A 21892-nucleotide genomic window follows, 5' to 3' on the forward strand; every position below is an offset into this window, starting at 1 on the left:
TGAAAAGGAATATAGATACAGGATTTGGTCATGTGGATAAAGTGGCGAACTGTGCAGAAATTCCTAGACTATGAGTTGCCTTACTTATAGAACTGTAACCTTTTCCCGTATGCGTTCTGCCAGAAGCAACTAATTACAGACAAAACTTGTTCTATTCCGTTCTTCGTCCTTTTACTGAATTTAAATTTAACATCAATTGGATAGTATCCTATGTAAAGGAAAAGTGAACTGATGAAGGACGACCTTGCATTTTTAGAAGATGCTAAGACTTTGTGCTGTTGTGTTCCAATATGTAGCTGATTTTGGCATTTATAACTCATTTAAAAAATTGATTGAGTTTTCTGAAGTGGCTTGCTGTTGTAGTTCCTATGAAAGCCTCTATGTATTAAAAAATTTGAGCTAGAGTGAGTTTTTTTTTAAATGCTGCTAAGGTTCACTTCTAGCTTAGAAGAAATCCCTTCTCGTGTTCCTTTCATGGGATCATGTTGCTTTACTTGCAAAATTCATAGATGTGAGGATTTGTTTTTTGAAGAGGATGAAGAAATCTCTATAGGAATGTAGTCAAAAAGGAAAAGTTTCACTTTCTCAGGTGAAGCAATCAGAAGTTGATGCTGGATTAGTAAAATTAGAAATGTGTTGCCTGTGCCCAGTAAGAAGACTAGACAGTGGGAAATTACAGAGATTCTGGTAATAATATATTTCTATTGAAAATGGAAGGCAGGTTTTCAGTGTGGTAAATGTCATTCTATAAACATAAACTATTTGTATCGAACTGTAATGTAGGACTAAGCTGAATCTTTATAAAACTATCAGTTTTCTTCCAGCAGAGTTTAGGTGAAAGGTTTGTTTACCTTTATTTCCCAAGATTTTCACTTAGCATCATGAAATAGAGCAGTGAAAAGCATGATTCAAATGCACATTTGAAGTAATTGTATATTGGTGGTGGTTTATAGATTAATAAAGCAGTTTAACGAGATCTTTCCCTCCTGTCTGTGAATACAGAAAATATGAACATATGCTTGTAAAATGTGAACAGGCTTTTGCTTCATGAGATCAATCTTACGTTTTCAATTTGTATATAATAAAGTAAATGGAGTACAGGAAATTCAAAGATTGTCTTTTAACTTTCAGGAGCTCCTATGAGAGATCCTTCACATTCAATTATACCTCCAGGTGGAAGGTGAATTTAAGATAATATATTTTTTTTTAATATCAATTACATATTTTCATATAGCTTATGTTTCTCTTAATGTGCTGTTTCTGTCCAGCTGACCTTTGGATAACTTTTGTTTGCCTGGGATTATAAAAAGCATGAAGCTCGAATTTTCTTTTTCTTTTGACCATTATTTGTGGGGAAACTGTTATGAATTAAACAGATGGCAAAGTTTCCCCTCGGTTTAATTAGCCCAATGAGTGTTCTTTATTCACAGCATGTCAGTCAGGAATAATTTTGTCATGTTTTATGATATGGCAACGATGGGGAACAGATGTAATGTTGCTTCCTTCCCCCTCTTCAATTAAAAAACTAAAATTTTTTTTTTAGTAAATAAAAAATTATATCTAGAATAAATCAAAAATTGGTTAATGTGAAAACAGGGATCAGTTTTCTGTGCTTCTGAGTTTGCTTCTCATTAAATGGTAAACATGTTTTGAATAGTGCATATATCCCGAAAGCGTAGGGATAGGAGATTCCTAGTAATTCTCTTTAGATAAATCCAATAAGCTAAGATGCAGAGTTTTTTACTTTTGTGTTCCTAGTTGGGAAAAAATACTGGGAGATTGATTTTTACTTGACAACCTGTAAAGCTTTAGGAACTTTCTGGTAATGGGATACTTGTTTTTTTCTGACATCAGTGTTCTTGATTTGTTTGGTTTTCTAGTTGTCCTCCTGTTCAAGTGAAAATGGAACCAAACGAGGATTCTGGTATGTTCAAAATTTTGCCCTTTTTTGGAGAAAAAAACAAAACAAAACCCAAAACCTACCAAACAGCAAAAAAAAAAAAAACCAGTTTCTGTTCAGAAGGTTTGAATTTAAGCAAAGGTGGGAAGCTCCAAGAAAAAAAGCAGCTAAAAGCCATCCTTTGCGAGAAAGAAAAAATTATTCTTTCCTTAAAAATACCCACTTTTCAGTTGGTGTTTTTATCAAGTGTTTAGCCAAATGTTTGTCTCAAGGGAGAGGGGATTTGTAAGATTTTGTATACTAAAATAATTTATCTTTGTAAATAGCTGTTTTAAGTGGAGAAGAGGAAAATCTTTTGGGTTTTATTTCGTTCTAATTCAAGATCCTTTTATCCCTAATAGAGAGAGCAAAACTTGGTTTATTCATTAATATTACTAAAATATTGAAAATGACAGAATTTCTGTTTTCTAGCTAAAATGGAAATAAGCAAATAACAAATAGCAAAATGCATTATTTATTGTTAAAAAGCTGCCCAAGCATTCCTGAATTCCCCTGCAGGTAGGACATGATCCTGCAAGGTACTGTGATCTGCAGCAGAGTGATGCCCAAGTGTATGCTTTGAGATAAGGGCATGAAAAATCCCATTAAAGCCAGGGAGAGGACAGGTGTGCTTGGAGATAAGCTGGTGACTTTCCATTTTGTTGGCTTGGGCTGTACCGCTCAGCGTTTTATAGAAGAATGATGTTTTTGTTTTTTCTTCTAGTTCTTTGTGCTTCACAACTTCAAACTTGTAGTTTGGGAACCCTTCATGGTTAATGTTTAGCTTAATGTATGCGAAGAGTTAACGTGAGCTTTTTGTCTGTCAGTCCCAGACTCTTCCCAGTGCTACTTTCTAGGCATTTTAACTAATTCTCCTTTTGTTGGAATGTTTTGAAAATGTTTTGGGGCGCGCTGTGAAGGCTCATGGAGGGGATAGTTCAGCTGAAGGAAGCCCAGAGCAGTTGAGGACCTTTGGCGTTGCTCCATCAGCAGCACCGTTGGGTGCAGACTGTATCTGAACTTGGCTGTACAGAGGAGTGGGCAGAAGTAGGTCTAGAAGTACTTTCAGCACAATGGGTGACAAAATGTTTTTTTTTTTCTTTTTTTTTTGGCTGTCGTAGTGGGCAAAAAGGTGTAGACCATTCTTTTTAAGTCTTCAGATCCAAGGTAGCATTTGCCAGGATGGCTGGTTTGTAGGGAACCATTTAATCCTGAATCGCTTCTGACAATGACCAAACTGAAACATAAGAAACCAGCAGGTCACTTTGTTACCATCGTTTTAGCTCAACAATTGTTCAGTGTCTCAGCACCTGAAAATACATTTTTTTCTTTTTTTTTTTTGAATAGAGAGCAGCTAGGATCTTGGTAGGTGTTTTGGTGTTTTGTTTTCTTTTTTTTTTAAGAATCTGGTTATTATTAGTTTCTATATTTGATTCCTTTGTTGCTCCTGCAGTAACTTCTTTGGAAATTACAACAGTAGCAGTGAAGGAGGAATCTGAGGATCCTGACTACTATCAATACAATATTCCAGGTAATGATACTAACTTTCATATGTGTTTTATCTCAAGAAAGAGTTGATTGCTGAAGTGTTGCGCTCTCTGTGCCTCTCTTTTTACCCATTCTTAGTTGTTAAATGTGCAATTACTTAGCTTTAGGATACCACATTTCCATACTGGCTATCATTTAAGTTATTCTGAAGAATACCAGAAGAGCTGAAGTACAACTTCATCATACCTACGTGTGTGTGTGTGTGCGTGTGTTTGGGCTGAAGGAGAAATTCTAGGAGTCTTTTGAACTGCTTGTTTTTGTGTTTTCTGAGAGTCCAGTATGCAAACTCTAACTCCAGTGACCTCTTTTTAAACAGGAAATAAACCATAATAACGATACCGTCTAGAGCACAGCTTGGATCTTTGGATCTTTTCTTTTCAGTAACTTTTATAGTGTATCAATCACTTTTCTTGTATAGAATCATAGAATGGCATAGGCTGGAAGGGACCTCAGAAATCATGTAATCCAACCTCCCTGTCATGGGCAGGGATGACCAGTATGTGTCAAAATTATATTGAATTGTTTGTATAGACAAAGCATAACAACGTTCATAAGGTCCATGAGTTGGGCTCTGTGTATGTTTTCAAGTATCTTTCAGTTAGTTTATCTCATCTCTACGTATCTGGTTAATACTGCACGTTAACCTCAACTGGAAGTGAAAACAAGAAATCAGTTTTTTTTGTGGGTTGAAATGAACAGTAATTAAGAAGTCCTGATTATAGATGTCAATATAAAACAATTAGAACCCTAAATGTATTATTTTAGCCTATTTGCCTTTGTCATTAGGTTAATTGAGCAATGTGAAGGAACACAGGCAAGCTGCCATGCGTCTCAGGGACAGCTGCATGTTCAACAATGAAGTGCAAAACAGCACATCCTTTCATTTTGTAATATTATATATTATTGAGATAACATTTTTGTGCATGTTTAGACGCAAAGCTTCTTGAGATTGTTTTCTAATGTGCTTTAATAACTAACTAACAGGATTGGAGAATCAATGTTCTCCTACTGCCACATCTCAAGTAATGTACGAGCGCTGTTTAGAGAGATGCTGATGGTATGGAGTAGCAAAATGTCACCGCTCAAGCTCAGCGTTTGAAAGGTGTATTCTCTGGTACTAGGATTATTTTTTCTTCATATTTATACATTGCCTAGTCTCAGGGGATGGGGAGGTTTACAGGCATGATATAATGCAGTAAAAATAGATACTTTTTTTGGAGACCTAATCATTATTCCTTCCAAAGCCAAGTGCTGTCATCTCTTTGCTTTTCAGTCCCTTGTGGCTTTTCATTTCATGGGGAAAAAAGAGGTGTCAGAATTTGGCCAATAGTCCAAGGTGTAATCCAGTGCTGTTTGAGAGGAGTCAGTACTGAAATCACTTCCTTACAAAATAGTAACCTGTTGTGCTGCAGCATATTTGAGCTAAAAAAGCCCATTTGTACAATATGCTTCCATAGCAAAGTTTAAGCAATGTGGATTTAGGAGCAGAATTTTTCTTGTCTCTTGCAGAACTCAATCTTCTGATTGGTGAAGAGCAATACAGAGGTTTTTCAGATAAAATGGTGCTCAATTAATAACTGTCCCTTTCCCCACTCCCAGGATAGTCCTCCAAACTTGCATTTAAAAGGAGGCAAGACCAAATATACTGGTAGAAGGGATGGGGTGCTGCAAGAGATGTTGTTACCATGCGGAGTCCTGCTGCCTTCCCCGGAGTAAAGCAGCTTCCCCTTCGTTTCTTCGAGTTGCTGACGCTCAGATTCAAGCCAAAGGTGGTACAGAGTGCAGAGAGCTATAAATTCAGGAGGCATATAGGGGTTTGTGTGTGCAGGATGATGGTGTGCAGAGAAGGGAGCCTTAGAAAAGTACCGTTATCCTGAGGGATGCCGCCTGTCTGCCCGAGCATCACCTTCACAGAGACGGGCTGCAGCAGTGAAGAACGTGGCTGGGGTCATAGTTCTTACTGAAAATGCCCTACAGTGGAAGCTGGGCTTGTCGATTTATGAGAAGAAACAACTTAAATGTTAGAGAACAGCAATCTGCTTCGGGCTTCCTGGAGAAAAAGATTTACTGGTGAAATTTCGTGGTTATTGTTTTTCTCTGAGTGTTTGCTTCCTCTCACAGATCTGTAATGCTGACCAAAGCGCTCTGTGCCTCGGTGGCACGTGAAATTCTCTCGTTAATCAAATGGGGGGAAAATTATACCTGTAGATGGACCTACTTCTCAGCTCTTATTATCCTGCAGTGGGTTCCAGCGTTGTTGCCATGAGTTAATACTGGATTACTAAATTTGGAAGTGTTTTAGCAGTACACAAGAAGACGAGTGAGAAATAGGGACTTTAGCCATGTTTTGACAGAGTATTAGGGACAATTTTCCATCAGTGGGCACCAGCAGTATGCAGTGGATTTTTTTTTTTTTCCCAGTATCCTGGACAAACATGAACATCACTGCAGTATTGAATGCTTTGGGTGACACCAGAAACAACCTGTTCTGGAAGAAAGGTCCAGGTTTTGTTGCCTACATGAGGAAAAGGACTGAACACAGATCTGCAGGGCTAAATAATGCATACTGGAGCATTCCAGCTATCACAGTTGCATATACCTTATCTATAAGTACCAGTTGTCACGGTTCTTATGAAAGAAACATTAGTGAAAATGCTGTTTCTTAGTGTAGTGGTTGAAATGTGGTTTGTGCTCTTAGATGAAGCATATTACTATGCCATGGGAATAGATCTGTTTCCATGGCTGTTGCATTCATTTCTGCCAGAGCTCCAGACCAGCTGGATGTGTGCAAGGCCTGGTCCTAAAGCCAAGTAGGAGGCTGTGTGTTCTGTACTATATTGATGCAAATACATCTCCGTGCCCATAAGTCCTCCTAGCTTCTATACCAGCCTCCTTGTCATCAGGAGACTGTTAAACTGATGTGTAAATGTATTGGACAGTAGCAGACACACATCTTGGCTTCTTACTAGAAGGCTGTCCACAAGGCCCAGGCTTTCTTAAATACTTTTAATGGAAAAAAATGAGGTCAAAATACCATCAGTGCCAGAATGAGAACAACTCTGAATCAATTAACAGAATGAAGAGCTATACATAGTTGGTTTTCCCCAATTTACAAAGAAGCAGGAATAAGTTAAAAAAATTCCACGGGGACACGTACCATCTTCAACCCTCTTAATCAGCACAGAGTAAAACCAGGGATTTTTGTAGACCTAGTCCATGCAAAACTGAGTGATTTGCTGACTAAGGCCCAAACATTTTCTGAAAGAGGCATATTATTCCGTGAATTTTGTGGATGCAAGTCTTTGGGTGCCACTGATGTGTCGAAGTTGAAACAGAGAACTGGAAGCAGAAGGAAAAGGCTGTAAACAACATGTCCTGTGAATTGGCTGGTTCAGCTTGATAAACCGCTGTCTAATGAACTGTCTGTTCAGCTTATAAACCACTTACAAACAACTGCCTAACATCTTGTCTCTCTAAAGCACCATGTGGCTGAACAGCGCTGTCAGTTTTGGAGTTTCAGGAAATGTGAGGCAGTTAAAATATAGGACATTCATCCAAAACCAAATGAGATTGAAAACATCATCTGCTGGGAAAAGAAGCCCAAAATGGGAATGTAAACTGTGCTTTTATTTTCTCTCTGGAATGTTGAAAGTCACGAACATCTTTCAGTGTGTCTCTAACAACAAATCATTTCTCTTTTGGAGATCTTCCAGAATACTGGAAGCAATGCCCAGTTTAATGGGGCTAAAACTGTAAAGCTAGCCCAGCAGTTCTCTGACCACCGTCATATAAGACTCGGTGTGGAGATACCATCTTAAACCAAGAAATTCCAGAGAATATATTGAGAAAACAAGAAAGCCCGATGTTGTGCTTCATAACAGCATTCTGATGTTACATATTGTTCACATTGCTGCCATCTGTGTAGCCAAAAAAAGACTAAAACGTGAGTGTCACTGACAGTGCTAATCCATGAGATAAAGCTGTAGCTTGTGCCAGTTCGGCTGCGGAGCGCGAGGGCACAATCCGTTAGAAACGGAGGCTGAGGGCTTGGACACAGGGTGAGTAAATGGTTTGTTGGTGGGCAGCAGGAGGAGTAGGTGTGACTGTGGAGGGGATGACATCTACTCTTGTTTTTAAAGGAATTGTTAGAATGTGAGAAATGACACGTTTGTAACAGGCATTTCGGATGTCTGGGATTTATGGCAATAGCTGTCCTTTACGAAGGTGTAACTTCAGTGCAGAATCTCAGCCCGAGCGTGTGATTTAGGCACGGGGGTCTGTTGGGTGGGGGTCTGTTGGGTGGGGGTCTGTTGGGTGGGGGTCTGTTGGGTGGGGGTCTGTTGGGTGGGGATGTGCTCACCAGAGACCAAGGAGTGTGTGTGTTCCACAGCAGAGTTGGCTCGTAGCACGTGTACTCGCTGCTCTTTCTGGGGCCAGGCGACGCGGCTTAGCGCTGCCTACAGATCTCAGTGAAGGCTCCAAGCGAGAACCTTACTGCAGGTTTTTACTCCTAATGTGTCCTGTGGTTTTAGTAATTAAATCTCCCACCTTTGTGTCCAGCCTTCCTCTGCTCCGCTTGCTGCAGTGGAATTAAATTCCTTTCTCTGAAGTTTTCTTCTTTTTTCTTTTTTTGGTGATTTTCTCATACTTTTATTCCTAGCTGGAACTTTTTTCATCTAGTTACCACCTTACTTGGTTTTGGCTTTTCTCAGTAGTACAATGTGTGTGTATCTGCCTCTTAGGTGCATAAATGCAGTAAAGTGGAAATATATCTGCTTTTTTAAATATCTCCACATGGTAAAACTTTCAGAATTCTTTCAAATTTCATTTTCTACTCTTTACTAAATTAAGCTAGCAAAGTATATTGTTTCACACTTTTCAATTTCAGAAACTTTTTTTATACTGTTTTTTCTTCTATCAGAGCTTCGAAATATGAAAAAAAAACCCTTCAGGTTTTATAAGATAATCCGTATGGGTCACTTTTTAAAAATCTGATGGATTTACTAAACGTGCTATAGTTTTTATTGACACTAAGACTGAGGGGATTGAATTCTCTGAGCTTAATCCCAGAGGCAGCAAGCCTAGTAAATGTATCTTTTTAACTAAAGAAATCTTTTTTTCAGGTTTGAATGTGTCATAGACTCCTAATTTTCCTTTTCTATTTGTGTCACAGCATGTATTTGACATGAAGATAATGCAATATAGAGACTACTGCAGAATACATAGGTGAAACAATCCTGTCAGGATTTTGGAATTAAGGAATAAACACAAAAATATGTGCTTATAGTAGGATATTTGCTTATAATGGGGTGCAAGCTTCTGTGAGCCACTGCATTATGAAATAAAATAACTGCATATTCAGAAGAGTTCTTAGGAAATGACACTCCTGTCTGGCTGCATACACTGAATATGCTTATTTAAATATGTTGTGGTTTAACCTGGCCAGCAACTAAACCCCATGCAGCCACTTATCACCCTCCCACCCTCTGGGGAATGGGGAAGAGAATTAAAGGGGGAAAAGGAAGGAGACTTGTGGGTTAATATAAGAACAGTTTAATAATGATAATGGTAATAATGATAAAATAATAGATGAATATATTATTATCGTTATACATATATGCAAACAAGTGATGCACAGTCCAATTGCTCACCACCTGTTGACCAACACCTGCTGGTCCTGGCAAGTGATCCCGAAACAGATGAGTCCTGACACTGCAGTTCTGGACGAGTGAGAGGCCTGAAAAGAGAGAGAGAACTCCAAGAGAGCCCGCAGAAGAGAATCCCCAAAAGAGCTCCCAACTTCCTGGTCAACCCTCACTGGGCATGACTTTGCACGACACGGAATACTCCATTGGCCAATTTGTCCCTCACTCCTAAGTCTCAGTTCAAATCACAAGGGCAGTTGTGGATCTTTTTGTCCTGGCTATGCTCCCCCCTGTCCTGTTGTGCTCCTGCACACTGGCAAAACACAGGAAGCTGAAAAGTCTTTGAGATCCCAGCACCAACTATAAACATCAGTGCACTATTGACATTCTTCTCAAAACAAATCCCAGACTAAATCCCAAACACAGAGCTCTTCTAGCTGCTAAAAAGAAAAACTTTCCCAGCTGAAACCAGGACAAAATAAAAGCAAATTTAGTCCACAGGGACATTTTCCAGCACAGCCAGGGATGCTGTGTTCTATTCCCACTCGCCCATACCAGTTGCATATCACACTGTTTGTATGAGAACTTCTCGCGTGGTCTAGAGCACCACCAGCATCTCTGGCTTCTGCCTTACTCCTTTTCCTCCCCCATTTTTTCCCCATCTTGAAGCTTTGGGCTCGGCTGTGCCAGTAAGACTTTCCTGAGCTGTGTTTTGAACCAAATCGAGGAGCTCCTCTGAGTTCAAGACAAATGGAAAAAAAAACCCAAACACCCTCCCAGCAAAGAAAAAGTGGCAGGAGCAGTTTTAAAGCAGCACTTACTGAAAGAAATGCCCGTGAAACAAAGAACCTGGGATAGGTTCCTCACTTGAAGTCCTGTTACTGTAAAATCCCTTCGAAAATCTGAGCAATCAAATTAGGCAGAACTAGCTCAAACCACCTAATAACCATGTTTTTCTTTCAAAAATGTCATCCCTAAATACTAATTTTCTTGAATGACTCGTAGTATTTGATTCAGCGTATGTACTTTCAGTTGACTGAAGTATTAAGTCTGATTGTGACAACAATCTTTCTGTCTTTTCTTAGTTACTTACTTGTGCGTATGGAATAATGACTTTAAAATATTTCACTTGCCTTATTAGTTAACAGTAGCTTTTTCTACTGAGAAGCTATTAATATTAGTTGATACATTTTTCTTCTGGGGCCATAATTTCTGGGGAGCTATCTGATCTTCTGCAGATTGCTTTTGCAAACGACCAGTGCAATGGTTCGATTTATGGAGAACACTCAGTCCAAATCCTTCCGTTCCTGTTAATCCTACACATTACCATATGCCACACGTAGGCTAGTTTTATATACCTAGGCTATTTTTGTGGTACAGAATGATCTCTTGCTCAGTGTGAAGTGTTTGTGCTGTGAGCAGTTTGCTCTTTCAGTGTAACTGCAGGAGTGCCAAAGCGTTAAACAGTAGGGTTTTAGGGGTGTTAATTTAATCTTTTAAGTGTCAGTTGTGTGTCAGCCCTTTCCAAGCAGTCCATATATTGCCATCGAAAGAGCTGTTGTGATGAAAAGCAAAAACCTTGGAGTGTTGTAAATGATTTTAATCTCTCTGAATTTGGCTATTGAACATAGGTAGAAATTCTAAAGTCAAAAAGGAGTCCCAAGGAATACAGGTTTTAACGAACAGGAAAAAGATTTAACTGATTAAAAATTCATTGAAAAAAGGCAGAACCATCAACGTTTCATGTTTTAAAATTAGTTTAACACCAGAAAATTGAAATCCTGCTGTTCTGCATGAGTTTCTGACTGTTCAGTAGTCGAAGAAATGCACACCCCTGCCATTAGCCCATTTTTATTCTGTTGGAACTAGATGAGTAAGGCTTTATAGATTATTATTTTTTTTTAGTACGTCACACAGTCTTTCCTAAGTTCAACATTACAGGAAGTATGAACTGAGCATATGATATATGAAGTTAAGAGTTATTTGGTAAATTCCTCTATGGACTGGAAAAAATGTGCTGTGAGACACAATTTAAAATCCGTTCTCTTTGTTCCCAAGCAGGCCCTTCCGAAACATCAGAGATGGATGAAAAGATTGCTCTTGCAAAAAGTTACACAGGTAGATCTTTTAACTGTATTTTTCTTACATCTATTGTGGACATTGAATGTGTGAGTTTCACTTTTCAGGGCTCTGCTTCCTTGATTTGAAGTAAGAGTGAGGGTATTGGAACTTACACTTTGACAGAAATTAAAATTTCAGTTGCCTTAATTTTTGGGTGTCCAAGTAGAGAGACATATAGAAGGGAATCTTATTTCTTTTCTAAATTGGAAAAGGAACATCAGCTTGCTCTGAGTACAACCTGATCATTTCTTTCTCAGCTGTGTGTGAGGTGAGTGGGTACTTACAGAACAGCGTATGGAAAGTCTGTGTTTGGTGGAAGGAGTTCCTTACTGTATCTGAACAACAGCTGAAATAAGTTTACTCCAAAATTGTACGTTATTTTTCAGCGTCTTTTCGCAGTCACTAGAAATTACTAATCTGCATTTCAACCTGGGAATTTCTTTGTAAGGTCAGAGTGCTCCTGCTGTCATGAATTTAAGATTCAGAAATTGGGCCTTCTCTGGGTCGTTCATGTGAACATTGTAGTTCTGGATTTTTCACTTGCGAAAATCCTTGCTTTGTATAGTCGATGTTAAAAGTTCCTTTTGTATTTTTATTATGCTATGGTTTTTACTTTGTATTTGTCTAAAGGAAGCCACCAGAGTTCCAACTGCTGAGAAGGAACAGATGTGGAAATACCGGTAGAAGATTAGAGACATTAAATGTTTTTCGTGAGAATAATTTAACATTATTGTATATTTTTTTCGGAAATATTTGAAAAGATGGCGTGTTAATTAAAGTTGTACATCTTCTCCAACTGTTTTCTTTCCACATTTCCACAAGGTTGGCTTTTGGGTTTTTTGTTTTGCTTTTAATCTCCCAAATCATGCCACTCTGGCTTGCTATAAGCAAGTTGTGATGGGAGTCATCGTTCTTTTAAATCATAAACTGCATTTGTAAGGTGCTTGTCACCCAATGTTTAATGCTTTGACAGGATGATAAAAGTACATCATTCTGCAGATAGTTTCATTCTAAGCACCTGACTCTCAAACCTGAGTCATGAGTATTTTTCAGATGTTAAGGCCAAGTTCTGCCAGCAGCAATGCTTGTTCTTGCAAATCCCATTAGTTTTGCTCCGAAGGTGGATACCACCACAGTTAAGGGTACCACTGCATCGAATTTAAAAGCATTTCTCTTGATAAAGGAGAATAAAATTCTTTGTTCTTTCTGACTGCACCAATAAATCTACGTACTTGAGAAGAAATAATCTAGGTACTTTGTTTTCCCAAGCCTAATGCCATGAGCTTTACGGCTGACAGTGAAGAGAGCCCGAGGAAAGGGAAGTGTGATACGAAATGACCCAGGCTCTGACTTTGCTTTGGTTTTGACTATGTAGAATTTTATAGCTACAGGTGCTGAGCGTGACCCTTTGTGTCGGACTATGGTTTTGTTACACACCCTTTTCTCAAATCTGTTCTTTACAAGTTTCCCTAAGAGATATGCTGAAAGCAGCACCCTGGTTTTGCTAAATAGAATAAACCTGTTATTCGTGAAGGTGAGTATTTATGAAAAGGTCTATAGGCAGTGATTAAAAATGCAGTTAACAGTCTAACTTCTATTATTGAAGAAATGCATATGCCATGCATTTAAAGTTGGTCTGAAAGCTGCAGGCTATGATGCAGAAGATTTGCAGAAATCGTTGCTTTCTGCGCAGAAGAACATTAAAGGGCTGTGCAAACATATCTTTGGTGTATATCACTGGGAGTTTTCACTGTTTTCCCCTCCAGTAACCTTGACAAGATGGTGAACAAGGAAATGGCAAAATTAACAGATTAGCTATAGCTGATAAAAATGTCTGAGGACTTAGTGAGATTGGATGAGTGGAGAGCATGATGTGGTTGAAATTCAGCAATCAGAAAGTTAAGGTTACGTGCATCAAAATAAATTGCTTTAAACTAAATGAAATCACATTTGAGAAACTGGAGGCAGAGCTACTGAATGACACGTTTAGAACTGTGAAGGCAACTGCTGCTTAGGAGCTGTGTGTGTTTACTTAATTACCTGATGGAAAGAAGTACTTAGAGATCAAAAAATACCTAGCAATGATTATACTTCACTAAAAGAGATGTACTTTAGTGTTTAAACCTGTTGGTTTAATATGACTTGAGATAAAATGTCCCATCTGGGAGTTTTCTTCCAGAGCTTTGACATTTTTGCATATTTCTCTTAATTATGACTATTTCTCAGGGATTTGGTACTGCACTAGATGGACCATTTGCCAGTCTTTGTGGCTGTTTTAAATCTCCAAAAATCATATTTTTTTTAAAAAAAACAACTTTCTGATGCTTTCAAAAAACGTTCAAAATGATCAGTTGATGTGATAGATATTTTTATGACCGTATTTTATGTTCATATCTACTAAAAGACCATTTCCTCCTAATTCTTCCCTTTTGTTGTGCTTTGCATTTGCTGGTTACCTAGCCAGCACTCACTCTGAATTAGATCAAAACATCATACTGTTTCCCATGAACTGGATGATATATTGTCATAGTTTGACTATACTCCATTTAAGGTGTCTCAGTAGATACTGCTCAATCTCTGCTATATCTCTACTATACATGACATCATGTGAAGAGCTGTGGAAAGGGGAAATTCCTCCAGACTTGCTCCCAGAGTGATACCATATTTCCAGCTTAGAGATCTGAAAGAAGATGCTCTTCAAAATGCACAAGCACAGCATTACTCTGCCAGAATAATTAAAATCTATTCCTTCCTACACTGCTACTTAGTTTTGAAATAGTTTCCAATATCATTGACTTCACTTTTTTTAACTTTACTGCAGTTAAAAGCAAATTGCTCTTTCTCCCACCACATATTGATAGACCTAATCCTATTTATTATGTTGGTGCAGACTGCCTCAACGAAAGCATTGTGATTATGAATTTCCTTCTCATTTTTCACTGTTGGCTTTACAGCCTGTTATGGAAATCATTATAGTGCAAAAACTATGAGTCTGTATAAATGGTAAAGAAATATATCATCTGTAGGGGCACACAGCCTTTGTTTATGTTTTCTGTAATCCTTGATAACAAAGGGAAAAATATTTATTATTGTACTAATCTTATTAAGCCAAGAATAAGGAATTTCCTGCTGTCATTAACACCAACTCTGCACTGCTGCACATGCAATTTAGCAAGTATAATCCCCACCTCCTCACCCTTGTCTAGAGTTGCTTAAAGGCTTATGGTGAAATATCTTTGCTTCTGTTTGGTTGCACACAGTGAATGCAGAACGTTTCAGTGAGCCAAGGGGCTTCTTTGACAAGTGTTTAATACAAAATCCACTCAGTGTTTGGTTAAAAGTCTTTTGTGTCCATCATTCAGCAGTCCTGTTTTTCCCCCCCAGATTCCTCCGAACATGTCCCTTCAGAAATAAGTGAGGATCCTGAGGTCGAGGTCACCATCGAAGGTTAGTTCTCCAGTTCATTGATATCAGTCCGTTGGGCCATTTTATGTCCAAAAAATGTATTACAATGCCTGCATTACTTGGCACTGAATTAGAAAGATTATGCACCAGTGCTGGCTGCAGTTTGGATGGTGCGCTGCTTGGTAAATACATCTAGTCCAGAAGTTTTACAAAACCCCAGTACACTGAAGGATATTGGACTTGGCTGGTTCTGAAATGATGCGTGACAGAGATTTGCAGCTTTCACATATTTTTTCATGCGTTAGTAATGAAGAATACTGTTTATTTAATAGCCATTAATTTAGAAAGATTTTGCAACGTTCTATTCTGAAGAACACGTTGGTTTATAAGCACACTGTAGTTACATAAAATTTCTAGTTGACACTAGCTTCTGGGAAGAATTGTACCGTAACGGAAATTATGTTACAGGTGGTGCAAGTGAAGCTTCAATTTATTTGTCTCATACCAATAAATATGAGAGAACCTTTATACTTAACCACCTCCCTTTCTCATCTAAATGGCACTAAAGCCACTAACCAGTATCCATGTAGTTCTCATGCAAGGCTGTTGGTTGGAGGTCAGCTGTGTTTCTCGTATTTGTGAATTACATGTGCTGTAACTGCTTTAAAACACTTTTGAGACTGACTTTTGCAGTGCTTGCTTCTGATTGAGTAAGATTAAGACCACCAAACTAGCAATTTAGAAAGCAGGCAATGCGTTTTAGGCTAAAGTTGACAGTTCTGGCATTACTTTTACCTTTTTATAATCTAGCAGTAAAATAATTCTTACATTACCTCAATGGAAAAGGTAATAAGAGAATGGTCATTAAGTTCTTTGTCTATGTAAAGACCTTTACCACAAAATTAAAAATGCTCTGAAAAGGTTTTCTCTAACAGAATATAGCACAACTGCATCGGTGCAAGAGAGGTCAATATGTAATATTATTCTTCCGAAGTAAACTATACCTGGGCAGATGTTAATTTCTCATACAGAATAGCTTTAATTTTCTTTGTCTGTTTTAACCATTTATTTTCTCTGACGTTGCAGTTATTGTTAATTGGACAGCCTTAAGAGCTGCTTAACTGGTAGGGAAGATAGTGTTTTGGATTGGGAAGTGACTGGCTAAGTAGCAGCTCAGTGAAAAATATCTGGGGTTTGCAGTTTTTCCCCTCTGTGTTTGAGGTAGGGCTGACCTGTTAAATGAATTTGTTACATCTGTAAGTTTTACATTGGTTTGAAACAGGTTTTAGTACCTTTGACTTCTTCACGATAAAACTTGTGTTTCGAGACTTATTAGTGGAAGGATACTTCCAGTTAGGTAAAAAACATGGTCTATGTCTGCACAATTTATCTCCTGATTTCTTTTGCTGTTGCGTGGTCATTTTATGATATATCCAGTCATGTTTCAGAACATGATATTGTTTTCCTTAGGAAGTACAGAAGAAGCTTTGCTTTTTGCTATCTTGTGCTGTCTCTCTTACGCAAATTATTCCTACGCAGGCCAGTAGCTTTCTAAAGTTACTCAAATAAGTAATTTGTTACCAAATTTGATGCCCTGATAAAGCACAGTTCAATGCTTGCATTAGAGCTTTGAAATTGAAAGCAGTTCCAACGTTGCACATGAATTCTCTGGACATCGAAACAGTGATGTTTGTATGTTTGTTTAAGATGATGATGAGTACTTGCCTCCTAACAAGAGACCGAAGAACACAGAGTCAGCTAATGAAGCTGCCAATACTGGGAAAAGAAAAGTGAAAGAGTTCAATTTTGGTAAGACAAAAATTAAAGATTATATCTTTGCTTTGTTTTATAAAAAGGTGTTAGACGATTTCACGCCACAGGAGTGGGACACGCCAGTGCAAATACTTGTTTAAGAGCCCAGGGCTCTTTGTAGATATACTGCAGCAGTATGATCATCCTCATAGGCTACTTCTGTTGATGCTTATTTTTCAAAGTGACCATCTAAATAGACAGAGCAAATAATAAAGTAAAAATAAGTCTAGATTTTTGTAAGATGATTTTTTGAAAAAGACAACCAGACCGGATTCAGTGGAGTACTGAATTACAGCAAACCTGAGGTCAGGAGCCTGTCGAGCAGCTGGTCTGCCTTAATGCATTCTGTGACCACTGAAGGTGTGCTGAGGGGGCCACATTTGGGAGGGTAACCAAATGACTCTCTTACGCCGAGTAGCCTGCCTTGATTCCTGCGGATACACAAAAAGTTGGGGTCTTCTTGGTAAGTATTCTTTCATGATGCCTTGTGTAGAGTTCTCTCTGCAGAAATTCATCCACATTCAGTTTTCAGATACTTCCCATGTGATTTGTTGCAGTCCCATACCTCTCCTTTATTTCTTGGTTTGGTTTCTGGGCAGATATCCCGTGAACCTGTGTACTTCTCTAAGGTTCTACACAGTTAGGAATATGTCCTTTGGCACAGTGTTTGAGATGTTTATTAGGAATGCTGGGATTTGAGGTCAGTTGAAAAATCCCCGTGGAACCTCTGACATCTGTTTTGTGTGAAACGTTATTTCATGCTAATTTCAGCGAAAATGAATAAAACATTGTTGAGAGTTCTGTTCTCAAAAGATCATTAAAACTAATAGGCAGTTCCACATGTAGCATTAGTTAGTGTGGGTTGGGTCGGGAGGACATAATGACAACATTAATAGAGGAGAAGATTGAGCAGTTCATACTGCAGAAGCTTTTGCTAGACTATGTTCCTGTGGTAGAAAACAGCATCTAAGCTTGGCAGGCCAGCAGTGTTTGAAGGGAATAAACAATGAGGTTAACTAGACATGAGCAAAAGCAATAAAATATGAGGACGATAAAGGCTTGAGTTGAGCTTGCAATGTTAAAGAACATCTCACAGCTTACCTGCTCACTGTTGCTTCTGAGTTGATTTGGTAGATTATCTCTCTGGGCTGTTCTCAAGAAAACTTTGCTCTTTACCACCTGCCGTGCAGTTAAAAGTGTGTTGCAGTTCACGGGTTATTCAGAGATCTTTATTCCTGGGCTTCCTAAATTGTATTGAGGTGATTGCCCCTCATGTTGACTTTTGGAGTTCACCTACAGAAGGTGGTGTTTCTCTACAGTGTTGCAAGGTCTGGATAAAACAAAACGAATGTGAGAAGCTTTGGAGAAATAAACTTCATTTGCTATAATGAAAAAAAGAGCAACTGTTGGTAGTTGCAGTGCTGCTGTTGGGACATTTCAGGAGACTTTGCACCTTTTCCAAGGAAATCTAATACCAGACAATCGGACAAAAGAAAGGAGGTGTTTAATTCTTTCATCAATAGCTGCAGAATGACAAAGGCACATGTGCTCAGAAGACTCGAAAGGAGGTATAGATGCTTGAGAGAGAGATCTGTCTTATCTGATAAGAGCTTTCAGTATTGTACATAACGCTGATGAGATCCAGATGTTTGATAGCTGCGAGTTGGAGAGCCTTGCCGTATGGCTTGGTTGAGTCAGGGATCAGGTACCCCAAGTGGCCTGAGAAGCACGGTGAATAATGTGCTGTCCTCTTAGTTTCGAGGAAAACAAAGTGGAAAACAAAGCAATTGTAACCAGGGGGAGGAATAAAAAGTGTCTGGTAAAATGCTTGATAGAAATTGATGATCTTTGGGAAGGGAGGTTGGATCTCAAAAATATTTCTGAACCGACTAAGGTTAAAAATATCTTTGCTGAAAGGAACTGACATTGTCAGTAAAAATCACTTTGCACAACGCTTTTTTGCTTTCTTAGAGGATTTTAGCAAAAGCTCAAAAGCTTCAAGTTGTGTCTTGCAGTTGTGTCATACTGTTTTAGTGGGAAAAAAAAGTCCCCTTAGCTGTTGTCTCTCACTATGACAGTGATGGAAAGTGTGTCTAGTTTTTCCCTGTTTTGACACGCCGTTGAACGCAGGTTTTGCCAGCCTGCAGCATGGTTGGAATTGCTGTGTATTTCCCGTTTTATTTCCCCACGGAGTACTGTGTGGCATGTTGATGGGAATAGGAAGGTGCTTAGTACCTGAGCACCGCTTTGCGTGCACTGTGCAGGTTGCCCCTAAGGTAGTGGATGTCATCTGGAGCGTGTCCCCAAGGAGCAGAGAATGAGGTAGATTTAAGACACTGTGGACAGACTGGGGAAGTTTTCAGGATTATTATTTAATTGGTGTTTTCAATAAATAATAAATTTATTTTGTTTAATAATTTATTAAATAATGAATTATTATTTAATAATTATTATTATTTAATTTAAGGTGGTTTCCTTCTATTCCCATATATCAGAAGGTGTGTATATATGGGAATAGAAGGAAGCCACCACTTACCTTGGTGGTGCCTACAGGAAAACTAAACTGCTTTGCAGAGAGTGATTACCAAACAGAGTTATCAGCTTAGCTTTGCGGTAGGTCTTCAGTTTTGCTACATGAGCACAAAGTGTGTGACAAAAGAATGTTTTTACAGTGATTGGTCTGAATCCAAGGGGTTAATAATGCTGACAATCTGATTAAAAATCATGCTGGTTACCTGATAACCCCTCTGGATTTTGAAATAACTCAGTAGCCTAACTTGGCAATTTACTTGTAAAATACAAAAGTAGATAAAAAAAGCCAGTGTGCTGATCAAAATGTGAGCCAGTTTATGATTTTTTTCAGTTGCCTATTCTCTGTATATCCACTATTCCAAATAAATGTGCCTGTATTGTGGTGTATTTGATTGTTAATCCCTGTGGTGTTTCCCTTGGAGGGAGAGGGGCACGGAAGTAGTTGCTTGAAAAGATCCACATAGAATTTTTGACCAGTGATTGTGGGGTTTGGCCACTGAGAAAAATGAATTGAGAATTTAATGGCTCATGTAGGAACACTCTCATGAGGGTGCAAACAAGCAGAGGGAGACCAGGCTGGGTGGGAGCAGCTTCTCCTAAAACTGCAGCAGCAACCAATGTTCAGAACAGTATTATTTACATAATTTCATATGGTTGCTCCGTAACATGAGATGACGTTCTGTCTGTTCTCCCTCCGGTGAAAAGCAGCCTGAGTTTTAGAGGAGATCGTTTGCCGCATCTGCCTCAGAGCTTGATGAACTGAAGGGATCTCAACTCTGAGTTTCCTCGGAGTTACAGTCTGGAGTCACGCAGGTGCCTTTCAAAACCCGTGTCCCAAGACTGTCTGTGTGTTTTCACCAGCCCTGTTGAGTAAAACAGGGTTTCCCCGTTAGGCCAGTAAATTCTGACTCGTGTTTACCTGACTCTTACTGGTAGAGCTGCTGTTAATCTGTTGTTCTGTAAGTCAACAAAAAACGCAGTTGGTGGCTGCGCTGGAATCACAAGGAGCTTCATCTGGCTGTACATTTGCAGGTAAAGAGGGAAATATTACATGGTGTGACACAGGAATAGAAAGCACTGACCACAAGACACGTTTATCAGCTCAGCAGCTGTGTGCTACAGGATAGCAGTAAAAAGAGTGTCAGAAGCAATTATATAGATTTATCCACAAGAAGGTTATTTCAAAATATAAACAGGTTAATTGATGCAGATGATACACCAGGTAAGCAGAATGAAGGCTTTATGCGTGGATGCAAGGCAGCATGCCAAAACACCCTTTCCCCAGTAAACAAGGTCTTATTCTTGCCCACATCTGGAGCATGCTGTCCTCTTGATATCCGTGAAATCACATTTGAAAAACATAAGCTTGAAAATGGCCACCGAAGTTGTGTACATTGGTTCGAGAATGAATATTTAAACCTCTTTGGATACGGACTCAAAATTCAATCCTCTGTCTTGTCTGATGTAAGAATTTTTTGACAGCTGGCAGTGTAATAGCTTGAATGGCCTTATTTTTTGACCTCTGTAGTTACTAGATTCAAGTCTTTGGTGTAAGAAATAAGCTGTAAGTACACTTGCTTAGTAACTCGTTCTTAAAAGGCCAGCCAGCATCTGGTACCATCTACCAAAGAGTTGTGGCATTTTTCTGAGAGCATTGAGATAGTACACAAAGCTGTGAAAACATGTGCTTTCTGTCAGAGGCAGAAAATTAGATGTTAAAATTCTGCTGTTTAATCCAGCTCTCCATGGAACACACAATTGGATTTGGAGAGTGTCTGTCTTGCAGCCTGCATCTTCTTTCAGAAATGGGATTTATGGGGATGTTTTGCAACATCAGGACGGGGAGAAATATTGGATTAAGGTGGTAGATGGCACGATGCCTCCTGACCCAGATAGCTGTACAAATTTGCACCAAAATAACTTCACGCACTCGCTGTAAGCTTTATCAAGCTTCACTAATTAAGCTTTGTAGTGCCTAGATTTCCATGATTATCAACAGCAGCCGCAAACTGACTTTACCCCGACGGTAGCGAGAGCTGCTGACCGAGCCGAGAAAGAGAAACCATTTTTGGAGTTATTTTAGCCTGATTTATGTCCTTTTATTTTTTTAAACTTGATTTAACATCTGCACAAGTAATCTTAAAACATTTTATTTATCCCTCTTCTTTCAGAATGTGTCCATGTTTTATGGTATAGGCTATACCCTACTCCACAGGCACCTGTGTGCAAGCGAGCAGTAAACGCACGCTGCGTGTTTCAGTTAGCGGGTAACAGATTTTTACAAGAGATTCTGTATCATTTGTGGTCTTTTCTTTGCAGAGAAATGGAATGCACGAATTACAGAGCTGAGAAAGCAAGTTGAAGAGCTGTTTGAAAAAAAATACGGTATGTCACGCTCTTTTCCAAACAGTCGCCTCTAGTCCTTTGGCACCGTGAGTCCCAGCTCTTTGGGATGCATCTTGTTGGCTCGGGAGCACACCAGTACTGACAGCACCAAAGGGTTAAATATTATTAGAGGACTTAAACCTGGGGAAAGTAGCTCTTTTGATGGGCACAGTAATTTCAAAATTAGGTGCCTGTGTTTGGCACCTAAGTGCAAAACTTGATTTTATTTTTCAGTTGTGCTCAGTTTCCTGGAGCTGCAGTGTGCTTGTGTCGTGGGCACCCACATTTAAGGGAGCTGGCCTTTTTTTCTGTGATTACATTGGGTCCTTAAGTGAAAAAATCTTTTAAAATGGCTCTGGGGAGAAGTTACCACTGATTGATTGTTCCTTTCTAATTATGATTGATTTGCAGTGAAGCAACAATTATATGTTAATGGTTCTTGGAGAGAAAAAGAAGCACATGTTAGACTTTGGGATTTGTCTCCAGCTACTGTACCTAGACATGT

At 38.9% G+C, this 21892-nt stretch overlaps 1 protein-coding gene across 4 annotated transcripts in view; it reads left to right on the top strand.

The window, feature by feature from the left end:
• Positions 1-21892, top strand: part of GTF2I (general transcription factor IIi) — a 74744-nt gene that overhangs the window by 23768 nt on the left and 29084 nt on the right. For 3 of the 4 annotated variants that reach the window (XM_086624903.1, XM_086624905.1, XM_086624906.1), the window contains 7 exons: positions 1132-1180; positions 1881-1924; positions 3393-3470; positions 11191-11250; positions 14638-14700; positions 16366-16467; positions 21322-21387. In XM_086624903.1, coding sequence (XP_086481029.1) covers positions 1132-1180; positions 1881-1924; positions 3393-3470; positions 11191-11250; positions 14638-14700; positions 16366-16467; positions 21322-21387 — 462 coding nt within the window. The remainder of the gene's footprint in view (positions 1-1131; positions 1181-1880; positions 1925-3392; positions 3471-11190; positions 11251-14637; positions 14701-16365; positions 16468-21321; positions 21388-21892) is intronic. The other variant, XM_086624904.1, reaches the window with a different exon arrangement.

The sequence above is a fragment of the Tauraco erythrolophus genome, chromosome 21, assembly GCF_009769465.1.
Source record: "Tauraco erythrolophus isolate bTauEry1 chromosome 21, bTauEry1.pri, whole genome shotgun sequence".
Taxonomy (NCBI): domain Eukaryota; kingdom Metazoa; phylum Chordata; class Aves; order Musophagiformes; family Musophagidae; genus Tauraco; species Tauraco erythrolophus.